The 13,215-nt window shown below is 36.7% G+C and overlaps 1 protein-coding gene across 1 annotated transcript in view; it reads right to left on the bottom strand.

Annotated features, from left to right (window-relative positions):
• Positions 1 to 13,215, bottom strand: part of MICU3 (mitochondrial calcium uptake family member 3) — a 77,166-nt gene that overhangs the window by 5,240 nt on the left and 58,711 nt on the right. Inside the window, exons 10-12 of the mRNA XM_054566102.1 lie at positions 10,472 to 10,572; positions 9,905 to 10,076; positions 1,532 to 1,640 (exon numbers count right to left, since the gene is read on the bottom strand). Of these exons, the coding sequence (XP_054422077.1) occupies positions 1,532 to 1,640; positions 9,905 to 10,076; positions 10,472 to 10,572 (382 nt within the window). The remainder of the gene's footprint in view (positions 1 to 1,531; positions 1,641 to 9,904; positions 10,077 to 10,471; positions 10,573 to 13,215) is intronic.

Below are 13,215 nucleotides of genomic sequence, written 5' to 3'. Positions count from 1 at the left end.
TGAGACAACATGAACACAGGCATGGAGGGAACAGGAGGTGGGGAAGCACATCCAGAAAACAATGAGCAGTCTGGACACAGAAGAGCTGGAGGAGCTCGGTACAGGGGCTGAGTGAGGAACCTGTACATTTTTCACCAGGCAATTGGGAACTGAAGAGTTTTCCATAGCAGGCGTGCCATAGAAAGGTTAATCTGTGTTTTAGATTGTTCTGTGAGTTGTCTAGGAAATATCGGAGAGGAAAGTGGGTACTGGCAGGAATACCAGATCTGAATGAAGGTGCTAGTAGTGACAACAGAAAAGAAAGAGACATATATTCCTAGTACCTGCAAGAGGATGCAATCGATATTTTTCCATTTCCCACTTCCACAAAGTAAAAGAACAACTGTCCCTGAACCAGGCAAGCAGACTTTTTTTTTTCCTTTTGTGGTTGACTAGTAGGTTTATCATGGTAGTAAACGCTGGTCTGGGAAGGCAAGTTTCCCAAAGGTTTTGGTTTTAAAACACTAAAATGGGTTGAGTTGAGAAGGAGCACTCTTTGAAAATGTAGACTAGACAAGGGTAAAGTATGACAAATTTTCAGGTTTCTCTTCCTCAGTGAATAAATGAATGAAGCTAAGCTTTTGGAAGACAGATGACTAACATTAGTATTTAGGGGCTGCACCTGGGCTTCTCCCTAGACCTTGGCGATAAAATAACAAGACTATCCCCTTAGGTTACATTTGGGAGATGGCATTTATTAGATTATGGCTGACACAGGTCACATCACCCTAAAGACATGGACAGAAAGCCCTTGTACGGCATGAGTATCTGAAAAGGATGTTGCCCTGAGGGAAGAATGGAAAGTAGTCACAGAATTTTAGAAAAAGGATTTGATTTGTTGGTCTACGTATAGGAAAGGAAAGAGCTGGTCCTGAGGTTAATAACATTTTCTACAACAGTTGTATTTCTTTGTAAATTAAGCAAAACTGACATTCAATTTTACATATTGTTCTTAAAATGCAGCTAATGTAAATCCATAGCTAAGAGGGAGCTCTGTTGACAAAATTCAGGTTTCAGAGCCAGCAGGGATTGTGGGTAATGTAAGTATCATCCTGTGATGATGCCTGAGGCATGACCCGCTGGCTTTTCTGTAAGTAGATACACATCCTTCAATATGACTAAGTGGACACGAGGATCTCTCTCTTTGAACTTTTACAAACATCATTAGCTTTTCCCCATAATATGAGATGAAGGATGATAATAAATTTTATTTTCATTTACTGAATTTATGGGGCGACATTGGTTAATAAAATTATATAGGTTTCAGGTGTACAATTCTGTAATATGTCATCAGTATATTTATTGTTAATACCAAAACTTAGCATACTTCCCTAAATTTTGCTTAGAGAAAACAGATTTCCCATTTAAGTGCACAACAAACTTTCAGGCAAGTTGATGGCTAATATGATATATCTAAATAATTTGCTGTCAAAGTCCCTAGAACAATATAGGATTATTTTTTGCTTCTAATTTTTGAAAGATTGTTACTTACCTTGCCCTATAGAACGACTTGCAAAGTTATACATATTCAAGGCTATTGCAAAATCTTCTAGGTTGTTCAAAAACTGGAAAAATGACCTGAATTCATCAAATGAGATGCCCTATATTGTAAGAATATAAGTAAATACATTTTAGTATTGCCAAATTTATTAAAATAAGTTATCTATTCTTACTAGATATAGAGTAAGCATGTGCAATATATCTTGCAAGTAAACATTTCTAAGGCACGTTCTGAACCTTTCTCCAAATGGAATGTAAAAATTCACTCAGATTTTTCCCTATTGGGTCGTGTTGCTACTGTTAGCAACAATGGTGAAAATATTTAAAAAGTACTGTCATGTCGGCATGAAGTTCCAAAAAATTGCTACAATAAAAATGGATAAGAAATCTTTAGTTTTGAAAACTCTGTATTTCAGGCCTGAATTGTTTAAACCCTCTAAGTAAATATGATGAGGAAGAAAAAAAGAGTGAAAAAACAAACACCTAAAAAAAGTGTCCCCTGTACATGTACTCCTTAATATAATTTAGCATTACATTATGGTCATTACTGTCTTTATAATGTCAATGCAAAATCAAAACAAGCCAAGAGCAGTGCAGCTTTGCTTGTCTGTGTCATGGAGGCACCGGGAGAGCAGGAGGGTGCACAGAGACCGCGCAGGCCCAGCTCCGGGAGGCCCGGCTTAGGGCCTGTGGGGGGTCACGGGAAGGACACAGGAACACCGTTGACATCAATTGCAATTGTTGCCACTGCTATTGACGTGAACAGTAAAGTCATTTAAAGTAAGCACCATATATCTCAGATAATACAAACTTGGCCATGAAGAGCTGCATTTAATTAATGCGTTCTCAGTAAAATTAGTAATTGAAAGAAAAAGAACATGGAAAAGGGCAGAGGGCCAAGAGCTTAGGCCTACCAATTTCTGACCTGAGTGGAGGGGTACAAGTGGAAGGGAAAGTAACAAGACAGCACTGGGAAGCCAGGGAAGAAACCAGGAGAGGCTATTTTCAGATAAGCCAACTACTGATTAAGTCATTATTATCAAAATAATATTTATTATCAATTTCTTATCAAAAGAATAAGAACAAATCTTAGTATACATTATTTCCACTTCAATTACAATCTCTATTTGCACGGAAAATTCTCACTGTTTTTTCCTTTCACATTTTTTCCTCTTTCTTTATATTCAGAATTGGCTATTCCAGACTTGAATTCTGCTTCGTGACACAGTCCCTTCTGTCGTGTTTTCCAGAGAGGAAATCAACTAGGGAGACTGTGCCAGAAGGGGCTTGTCCTGACGTGGAGAACTTGTTGCCAGGGAAACTGGCCACTGCTCTAGTTCTGAATCAGTTTATGCTGCAACCAGCTGCCACAGCAACAGTGTCTGTCTCAGGGTGTCATGTTAATGCTAGTAAAAATGAAAAGCAGGATGAAATATTTTTAAGCAAAGTGTAAACAAAAATGTCAATATTTTCAAGGAGAGTACTTTCTGCTTCCGGCTAACCATTATGATAGTGGAAAAGAATCAGTTCTCTGGCTAACCAGTAAGGTAGTGGAACAGAATCTTTAGTGACTGCACGTGACAAAGAATATAAATGAACAACTGCAGGCGAGAATCTGATTTCTAGGGTTACTACATTATAATATTCAAAATGCTTAGTTTTTAGCAAAAATTACAAGACATACAAAGAATTAGAAAGGATACAGAAAAAAATAAGTCAACAGAAATGATCTCCAAGGAAGCCCAGACTGGACTAAAAAACAAAAACTTTAACTATATTGCTTTAAATACCCTGAAAAGAGCTAAAGGAAACCATGGATAAAGAACTAAAAAAAAAAAAAAAAAAAAAAAAAAAATCAGGAAAACTATGTATGAATAAAATAAATAGAAATTGTAAAACAAGAAACTAGAAAAAAAATGTGGAGCTGAAAAATACAATAACTGAAATGAAAAATTGGCTAGAGACATTCAAAAGCAGATTTGAGCCATCAGAAGAAAGAAACAGTGAACTTAAATGAGGACAATCGAAATTATTCAGTCTGAAAAGAAAAAAGAATGAAGAAAAGTGAACAGAGCCTAAGAGACCCAAGGATACCATCAACTGTTCCAGTGTATACGTTATTGGACTTTTCAGAGGAAAAGAGAGAAAGGGACAGAAAAAATATTTAAGTTAATAATGGGTGAAAACCTCACAAATTTGATGAAATATGTGATTCTACACATCCAAGAAGCTCAACAAACTCCAAATACAAGAAATGAAAAAGACCCACATTATGACACATTATATTCAAACTGGCAAAGGACAAAGATAATCTTGAATGTAGTAGGAGAAAAGTGACTCTTCATATAAATAGGATCCCCGATAAGATTAACCGCGGACTTCTCATCAGAAACCATGGAGGTCAGAAGTGACTGGATACTCCAATTGCTGAAAGAAAAACGTTTGCTAACCAAGAATTCTATACGTACCAAATCTGTCCTTCAAAATGAAGAAATTAAGACATTCTCAGATAAACAAAAGCTAAAGGAGTTTATTGCTAGCAGACCTGTCAGATGCTAAAGAGAGTCCTTCAGGCTGAAAATAAACTTGAAAGTAAATCAAAGTCATATGAAGAAATACAGAATTTTGGTTAAGGTAAAGATAATTACATAGATACTACTTCACACCCAATAGGATGGCTATAAAACAAGGGGGTGGTGATATAAATATACATATATTTATATTCCAGTCTAGGTAAAAACTCAAAGGACTGAAAAGTGGTACTCAAACCAATACATGTACACATACATAGCCTAGCAGCACTACTCACAACAGTCGAAGGATGGAATAAAGCTCAGATATCCATGGCCAGAAAAATGGATAACAAAGAGTGGTATATAAATACAATGGACTGTAATTCAGCCAAAACAAGGAATAAAGTACTGATATGTGCTACAATGTTAATGAACCTCAAAAATCGTATGAAAGAAACCAAATATTAAGGGTCACATGGTACATGTTTCTATTTATATGAAATAGCCATAAGAGGTAAATCCACCAAGACAGAAAGCAGACTGATAGTTATTGGGGGCTTGGAGGTTGGGGAAAGAACCCATAGTAGATGTAGGGTTTGCTTTGGTGTAATGAAGATATTTTGAAAATAGATAAAGATGGCTGTTATACAATTTTGTGTATATACTAAATGCCAAAGAACTATTCAGTTTAGAATGGTTAATTTTATGTTACATACATTTACCTTAATAAAATATAATTTAAAAAACAAAAATAAAAGACTATCTTGAGGAAAAGATTAACTTGAAAAATCCAAATAAGTAATCAGAACACATTATCATCCAAGTAAAAACTACCTTTCAGAAAATATGGTTTTATGAGCACCTCAAGTGTATAGGTTATATTTGTTCTCTACACAAAATTCATACTTATTCATAAATTAAGTATGCCACTATTTATACTGCTCAAATTATAAAGTTAACTAACCTACATGACAGCTATGTAATTACTTTAAAAAGTGTAAACAACTTTAAAAGGTAGGGAGAAATGTGCCATGTTGGAATAAACAGAAAATTCAAACTCTGAATTTTTTTTTAAAACAGTTGTGTTAAAATTTATTTTTTTCTTGTCTTTATTTTCTTTCTTTCTTTATTATTCCTCACCCAAGGACATTTTTTCATTCTTTTTAGAGAGAGAGGAAAGGAGAGAGAGAGGGAGAGAAAGACAGAGAGACATCAGTGTGAGGGAGAAACACTGACTGGTTGCACCCCAAGCAGGGATCGGCCTCACAATGCAGGCACGTACCCTGACCAGGAAGCAAACCTGTAACCCTGTCAGCGTGCAGGACGGTACTCCAACCAACCAAGCCACCTCAGCTAGGGCCAAACTCCGAAACTTACTGGCTGAATGACCTAAGGTAAGTCCTTTAAATCTTTCTGAAGATCAGGTTCCTCAGAGCTTAATAATGATAATTTTGTAACTGTCTTGTTCATATTTATATTATGTGGTTATTCTCAAAAGCCCTTTCCCTTTCCTTCTACAGTCTCTATCTGCGCTCTCTCCTAGAATAGTTCACCTGATCTCATGGCATTTAAATTTTTTAAAAATTATTCTATATGGCAAAGTATTCACTTGTTCGAAATCCAAAAGGCACACAGCAATGTAAATCACAAAATCTCCCTCTCTCCACCTTTGTCCCCTAGTCATGTTATTTCTCTCCTTGGATGAACCAGTGTTTCTAGTACTGTGGGACCGTCCGGAACTAGCACAGGCTATCTTTTAAACAAGTGGTAGGGTACCATACACACGGGTCTAAATGGTTCTCTTTTTCATTTATCATATCTTGGAGGCTGTTCTATATTAGTACATAAAGAAGCATGGATGGACCTGCAGAGAATTACACCAAGTGAAATAAGCCAGTCAGAGGAAGAAAAATACCACATGACCTCACTTACATATGGAATCTAATGAACAAAATAAACTAACAAACAAAAAGAGACAAGACTCATGGATACAAAGAACAGACTGACAACTGTCAGAGGGGAGGGGTTGGGGGGTGGGTAAAAAAGGCGAAGGGATAAAGCGAAAACAAAACAAAAAACACCACAGACGGAGAACCGTTAGGCGATTACCAGAGGGAAAGGTGGGTGAAGAGAAGGTAGGAGAAGGTAAAGGGGGAATGAATAGTGATGGAAGGAGACTTGACTTGGGATGGTGAACACACAATACAACATACAGATGATATGTTGCAGAACTGTACCCCTGAAACCTATATAATTTTATTAACCAACGTTGCCCCAATAAATTTAATTTAAAAATGGAATTTTCTTGATCTCTTTTCAGCTGCACCATTTTCCATTCTGTAGACACATCAATTTATTTAACCAGTGACTTACTGAAAAATATTTAGGTAGTTTCCAATATTTTGCTATTACAAAGATCTCTACAATAAATAACTTTGTATATCTGCCATTTCATACAATGAATCACTTGTAGGTAAAATTCACAAAAGTAGAAAAACTTTTAAGTTCTACATTTCTAAATAATATCTATCAATTCATTCAATAGGGGTTCTAGGTACCGTGGATATAAAATAAAAAAAAAAGATAAAAATACCAGCCTTCCTGGAGCTTACATTCTAGTTGGGGAAAACAGACAAAAAATAATAAAAATAAGTACATTCTGTTTATATTAGATTGGAAGGGTAGACATCCCCGAGAAACAACATACCCCATGCATGAGAAGAGAACACATCCAAAAGCCCTGACATGTAAGGTCACCTGGTACTGGGCGACAGTGAGGGGCTGGTGGCTGCAGCTGAGTGAGCAAGGGCGAGAATGAGAGGGAATGAGGTCAAAGGGAATGGGGCAACAGCTTGTGTAGGCGCGAAGGCCGCTAAAAATTTTGGCTCTTAACTTGGAGTAAACAGAAGTTACTATGAATCCTGGTATAAAGCATTTTCTTAAATGCGAAATGGAGAACGGATTGTAGGGAGACACAGTTGGAAGCAGAGAAATGATTTAGGTGGCAACTACAATAATCCGTGGGTGTCAGTAGTGGAGATGGCTGGCAAGAGCTGGTCAAATTCTGACACAGGCAGAGTCAAGAGGATGTGCTGAAGGGCTGTTTGTAGAAAGTGAGAGGAAGGACTCTGAAAATTTTGATTGGATCAACTAGGAAGGTGGCGTTTCCATTCATTGAAACAGGTCAGATGGTGTGTGTAGCAAGATGCTGACTAGGCAATATGCTGTAAACGTCTGAAATTCAGGGAACAAGTGCCCTGACTGTGTGACTCAGTTGGGTGTCATCCCGCAAAGTAAAAAGTCACTGGTTCTATTCCGGGTCAGGACATGTGCCTAGGTTACAGGTTCAGCTCCTGCATACTAAAGAGGCAACTGATCCATGTTTCTCTCTCTTTCTCTCTCCCTTCCCTCTCTCTAAAAAATAAGTAATTTTTTTAAAAAAATTCAGGGAAGAAGTTTAAGTTGGAGACACTACGGATTACCCAAAGTAGTCCTGATTGCACCCATGAATGCTACAGTCAAATATCCAACTGCCTGCATAATTTCTTCCCTTCACTATCTCACTGGAACCTCAAACTTAACTTGTCTAAAACAAAATTACTGATTCTTTCCTACCCCCAAACCTATAGTCTTCTTAGCTCAGTCGATGGCACCACTGTGTCACCTTGTGGTTCAGGCCATGATGTAGGAACTCTTGATTCCTCTTCTTCCTTCATACAGAAGACTAATCCAGCAACAAGTTCTATCAGCTCTACTTTTTAAATGATCCAGTGTCTGACCACTTTTCTCTACTCTAACTCTGGTCCAAGCCATGCATCTCTTTCCTGCACTCCTACAATGTCCTAATTTGTCTATCTTCCAAAGCTGGGCCAACTAAAATTCTGTACTATCCAAGACAGTTTTTTGAAATATGAATCAGATCATATCTGGTACATGAGTCAGATCACACTTGACAGCAAATACTTGTTGAATGAATGAACATCATGCCTATTCTCTAAGGCAAGGTTGGCAAACTTTGGTAGTTGCTGCTTCCTCCATTTGCAATGCTGTTCATCCAGATCTTTGCACAGGCTCTCTCTCAGTCTTTCCCCAAAAGCTACCTCTTCAGAAAAGCTTTCCATAACAGTATATCTTCTTTCCCTCTCTCCGGGACTTTTGGTCCTCTTCATAATATTTGTCTTATCTGAAAATAGGTCATTTATTTATTTTTTGTTTACTTGTTTATTGTGTCTCTCCACTAAGTATTCCCATGAGAGAAGGATATTGCTTGTCTAGTCACTTGACCCGTAGTGGCTAAAATAAGGTGCTTAGTATCTGCTAAATAAATAAATGGAAATTAAAGTATTTTAGAAATGTAAAGTGCTATTCAAATAGCAGTTGTCATTTTTTTTTTTTTTTTTTTTGAGAGAAAAGGATGAGAAGTAAGGGGAAGGGAAGAGAAAGACATAAGTAAGATGCAATATCATTGGCTTGGCATTTTGGGTTTGAACCTTTAGGCAGGGGTCTCTGTACCTGAGAACATCAGCTTCTCGTTTTCTAAAAGACAGCTGTCAATATCTGGAAGACGTTCTAAGGGTTAATGAGGTAGTACCAAAACAAAAAACCAAAAAATTAATGAGAATCAGTGCTGGTTCATTTGCCAATATTTCCTTTTTTTTTTTTTTTTAAACTGTAATGATTTGTAGTGCTTATGATACCTCATCAGTTAGTTTTCAGAAGCTGAATGTAACTTAAAAGAAAACTTCTATTTTGACATACTTTTAAGTGTGAAAAATAGTTCTAAAAACAATACAAAGAGGTCTCATACACTCTTCACTTTGGAATTAAACTTTCTTAGTTACAGAGATTTCTTTAAGTTCCCATAAGATGAAAGAATAAAAAAAAGAAACAATCTTTAAGGCCTTAAAAATACCCTAGTAGTTTGACATAGTTCAACTTCCAATATTTATTTTTAGGGAAGCGTCTGTGATTCAGAAAAATTCAGTTTAACATGTAAAACAGATAAAAGACTCCTAATTAAGAGATGGTGAGACTAATGGCCAAATGCATCAAGTCCCTTTTTTCCTTCCTAAGGGGGCGTGGAGAATTGTTAGCCCTGTCACCGTGTATCCATTTGAAACAAAGTCAAACTATTTGCAAGTTTCTCTTGGATAGATTAACTTGATCCTTCTACAAACACAAATAGAAGGCACTATATCGCAAACAGCTCATGCCTGAAGGGGTACTTGTAGCACCAGTCCTATTTGGTTGCAACGATGCATTCAAAGACCACTAGATAATGCACAACTGCTCAGAACTGCTGACAAAACACTTGCTGCTAAACAAATAGACAATCAGTTGTTCCAGGTTCTTAACCATTCATGCCATCCAAACTCTTTGAAAAACCTCACTTCAGCTGCTGATAAGATCACTCACTCATCAATGGCCATTTTCAAATGACCTTTTACTAAGAATATTACAGAAATGAATAAAGTGTGACTGAAGTGATGTCAATGTAAACGGCTTTGTGTGAGGTGATGTTTATGCAGTAGTCAAAGCAGACAGCTCAGCAGAATTCTCTGGAAAAACAATATTCATAATCTGAATAAAATAATTAACAACCTTAATGGTTTTTAGCATATCTGAGAAAAATAGGAATATCTACTCAGAATTTTAAATTAATGAATTTTTAAAATTTGGCCAGAACACTTAGGAACCATAGGAAAAAATGAAATACATCCAAAGTATCTATTAACCCACAGATAAGCAAAAGAACTAAAAAAGGACAACGTATGATATAATAAGAATAATATAATTATCTATATAATAAGATAATAATATGTGTAACAAAATAAATATGGGGGATTAGATACCTTTTCTTCAGGTATACTGTAGCGTACATTTTCCAAAAATACTGATGTATTTTCCACATTTGTATATCGTAAAAGAATATGAGCAAAATCTTCTTCACTGATAGTATTCATCCCGTTAGAGTAGGAAAGGAATTCAATCTCTAGAACTTCTGTTTGAAGGTTATCCATGAATCTAAGACAAAAATACATAAAGAATGAAGAAAACAGACGGTACTCAGCCTCTCAGCGCTCTGGTGCTTCATCTGCCAAATGGGCATAACCAAAAATACCCCGCAGGGTAGTGATGAGACTTAAAGCGGTTAACATGTCGTGTCCAGTGTTCGCTGCAGTACTGCTGTATGTATAGGAAATAACAGTCCAGATATCCAGACTCTTTTTTAATCATTCAGTAACTTCCTCTTATACTTATCAATAAAACCACTGGTTTACAGGTACAGCCAGAAGTGGATATTTGTTAAGGCAGGTGAAAACAGCACAGAGGTACTGCTGCTCTAGATGATTCTAAAGGCCTTTGTCACTTCAGCATGTTAACATTTTCTTCAATACAAATATAAAAATTAAGCTCACCTATAAAAATCTTCAAAGTTGAGCTCAGCTTTTCCTTTTTTTCCAAAAAAGTGTACAAGAAGTGTAGTATCTGCTACTAAACTCGTAATGTCATCAGCACGCTTAAAAAAAAAATTACAATTTAAAAGTTAGCTGCAATAAACAAACAGAATAGGGATACCCAATATCCCTCAAAGTATTTTGTCAACATATAAATATCCAAAATACAAATGTACTAATATTAGAATGAAAAGCATAAGGCTCTGTTAATAAATGCCATTACAGTTAAAATGAAGTCTGACATTAGAGATATTAATAAAATCTATGTTTATCCTCAAAAATTTTTTAAAATATGATTATACCCTTTAGGAAATTTTCGACTTCAAATTATGCATATAGGGTATCTATATTTTAAATTACCTAAAATAGTTGTACTCCTTTACTAATCATCTATTTTATTTTTACTTAAGTAATTTATAGTATGGATTTTCTTACTCAACTTGAAAAATCCTTTTTTTTAGGATGTTCAAGAGAGGTGAATTCTTCAGGTTTATTGAACATATGGGGCTGACAAAGGAATGGTCTCAAGCTTTACACAATACCTTCCTTTAGCCATGATATGCTTTTATTGTATTCCATATTTATGGTACCTTAGGTAGAAGATATTACATTTTGAAAGAGAAACCACAGTAGTATTACTTTGGAATTTACATCATCTGTAATTGTTTTAAAAAAGTCTTATGTTATTTTTTGAAAAATTCCAGAGGGTTTTTTCCTTTCCTGCTCAACTTGATAAACTAAGTTCTAACAAGTATATTCTTAAAATAACTGAATTATTTTCCTATAAAGTTCAATGGTCTATGGAAAAACATCATATGTCCTTTAATGTAGCGTTATAGGTTTTTCCTTTCTTTCCCCTTCCTACCACCTTCTCTCCCCTTCTGTTCCCTTCCTTCTTCATTTGGCCATCAACTCATACCTATCTTACAAATTCAGGTAAAAAAAATGATAAATTTCACATAATTGTACCTCTCTCATACATTATCTTGGAAATATATGAAAATTAAGAGGTCAAATAATAACTACTACTTTCTCTATTAAAAGGGACATATATGAAATGTATTACTTCTTGGCCAGAACTCTGACAATAAGGACCCCCATGACAACCCACCCCCCCACATATAAGAAATAGAAAGCATATACTTCTCTACAAAGGATCAGTTTTTTTCTCCCCTTCCACACTTTAAATTTTGTTTTTAATATTTAAAAAGATAGGTTTTTTTCCATTACCATTTAGTCTCCTTATACCCCGCCTTCCGGCCCTGCAAGCACCACACTGTTGTCCACGTCCATGAGTCCTTCCTCTGTTTTGCTCAACCCTCCCACCTTGTAACCTCCCCCCCCCCTTAGCTGTCCTCCTGCTCTCTGAGTCGGCCTCTGTTTTGCTTGTTCAGTTTGTTCATGAGATTCCACAGATGAGTGAAATCATACGGTGTCTTTTGACTCCTCAGAGCCCTCTTTCCAATCTTCGAAGACAGCTATTTTATCTTTCATAGCATTTATAGGGTCTTTATTTCATTTCTCCCTAAACCAAACATTACTCTCTTCTAATGACTAGCCCAGTTGGTCTTTTCCCCTCCAGCATGCCCTACTTTTAATCCATGACACTTTTTCTAAAATGATCTCTCTGCTACCTTGACTACTCACATCTCTGTTAAAAATGCCAACAGGTAGGATATCTTCTGCTTTAAATTATCTAAAATTATTAAAATTCTTAGTAATCATCTCGTCTATATTTAAGTAATTCAGTTGAAGTTTTCAAAATCATCTCTGGTGCATAACCTCCTTATAATTGGTTTAGATTCAGAAGATCTCTACTGTTTCTCAGTTTAGTTTGTTGACAAGTCCCAAGCATGCTCCGAAGTTGCAGTAACCAAGCAGTTCCCTATATCATAAGCAACTTCTTTGAAGACGTGCTTGCTAGGGGGAAAAGAACACAGCCAGCAAACCCGGTGTCAGGCACTGCTTTTTAAACATACTTTCCTGAACAAGCTCACTATGGATGGTGAGGAATACCGGCGGTACCGGCCTTTCAGGGCCCCCCATGAGAGCGGACGAGGGTGATCGTGCGCAGTGCTCAGAAGGCACGGCTGCCTTCACCAGCAGCTTCAGGCTGAGGAGGCAGACTGCCATAATGGGACCAGCAGGATTTAAAATCAGAAGACCTGGGTTTGAACTCTATCTGTCTTATCTGTAAAATGGGAATACTCTATAACAGCGATTTTGAGAATGAAATGAGAATATGAGTGTAAAAGAAACACACAAATGTTCTTACTGGCAGTCATAAGATGCTTTGACAAAAAAATATTGACTTTGGTGGGGAGGGGAAGAGATCCCATGTTGATTATAGACCTTTCTTGGTGATTGTATACAATCAAGTCTAGTCAGTTTATTATCCATGGGACAGCTTCAATGAGCAGGGGAAGGAAATACCTGAGAAGGCAAGCCTAAATGGAGCATAAGAGTGAAGGCTATAGCCAATCCGAAGTCAGCATGAGGAACTGGGTCGTCCATCTGGAAGCTAGAGGAGCGGAATGTGGGGGAGGGACAAAATGGCTAAGAGGAGGAGGGACGGTGTTTTAGAAAAAAGTTGCTTATTTCACAAATAAGCAGTAGTGTGGTGAACAAATACGAGGAGCTCAAGAGTCAGAATTTTGGCTTTGAGTCCTGACTTTTCTCAGTATTAGCTAAGTGACCTCGGGGAA

This window comes from Pteronotus mesoamericanus, unplaced genomic scaffold (assembly GCF_021234165.1).
Source record: "Pteronotus mesoamericanus isolate MK-2021 breed Mesoamerican mustached bat unplaced genomic scaffold, CSHL_Meso_final contig_169, whole genome shotgun sequence".
In the NCBI taxonomy this organism is placed as follows: Eukaryota; Metazoa; Chordata; class Mammalia; order Chiroptera; family Mormoopidae; genus Pteronotus; species Pteronotus mesoamericanus.
The sequence above is the reverse complement of the archived record's forward strand: the minus strand, read 5'-3'. Positions and strand labels throughout refer to the sequence as shown.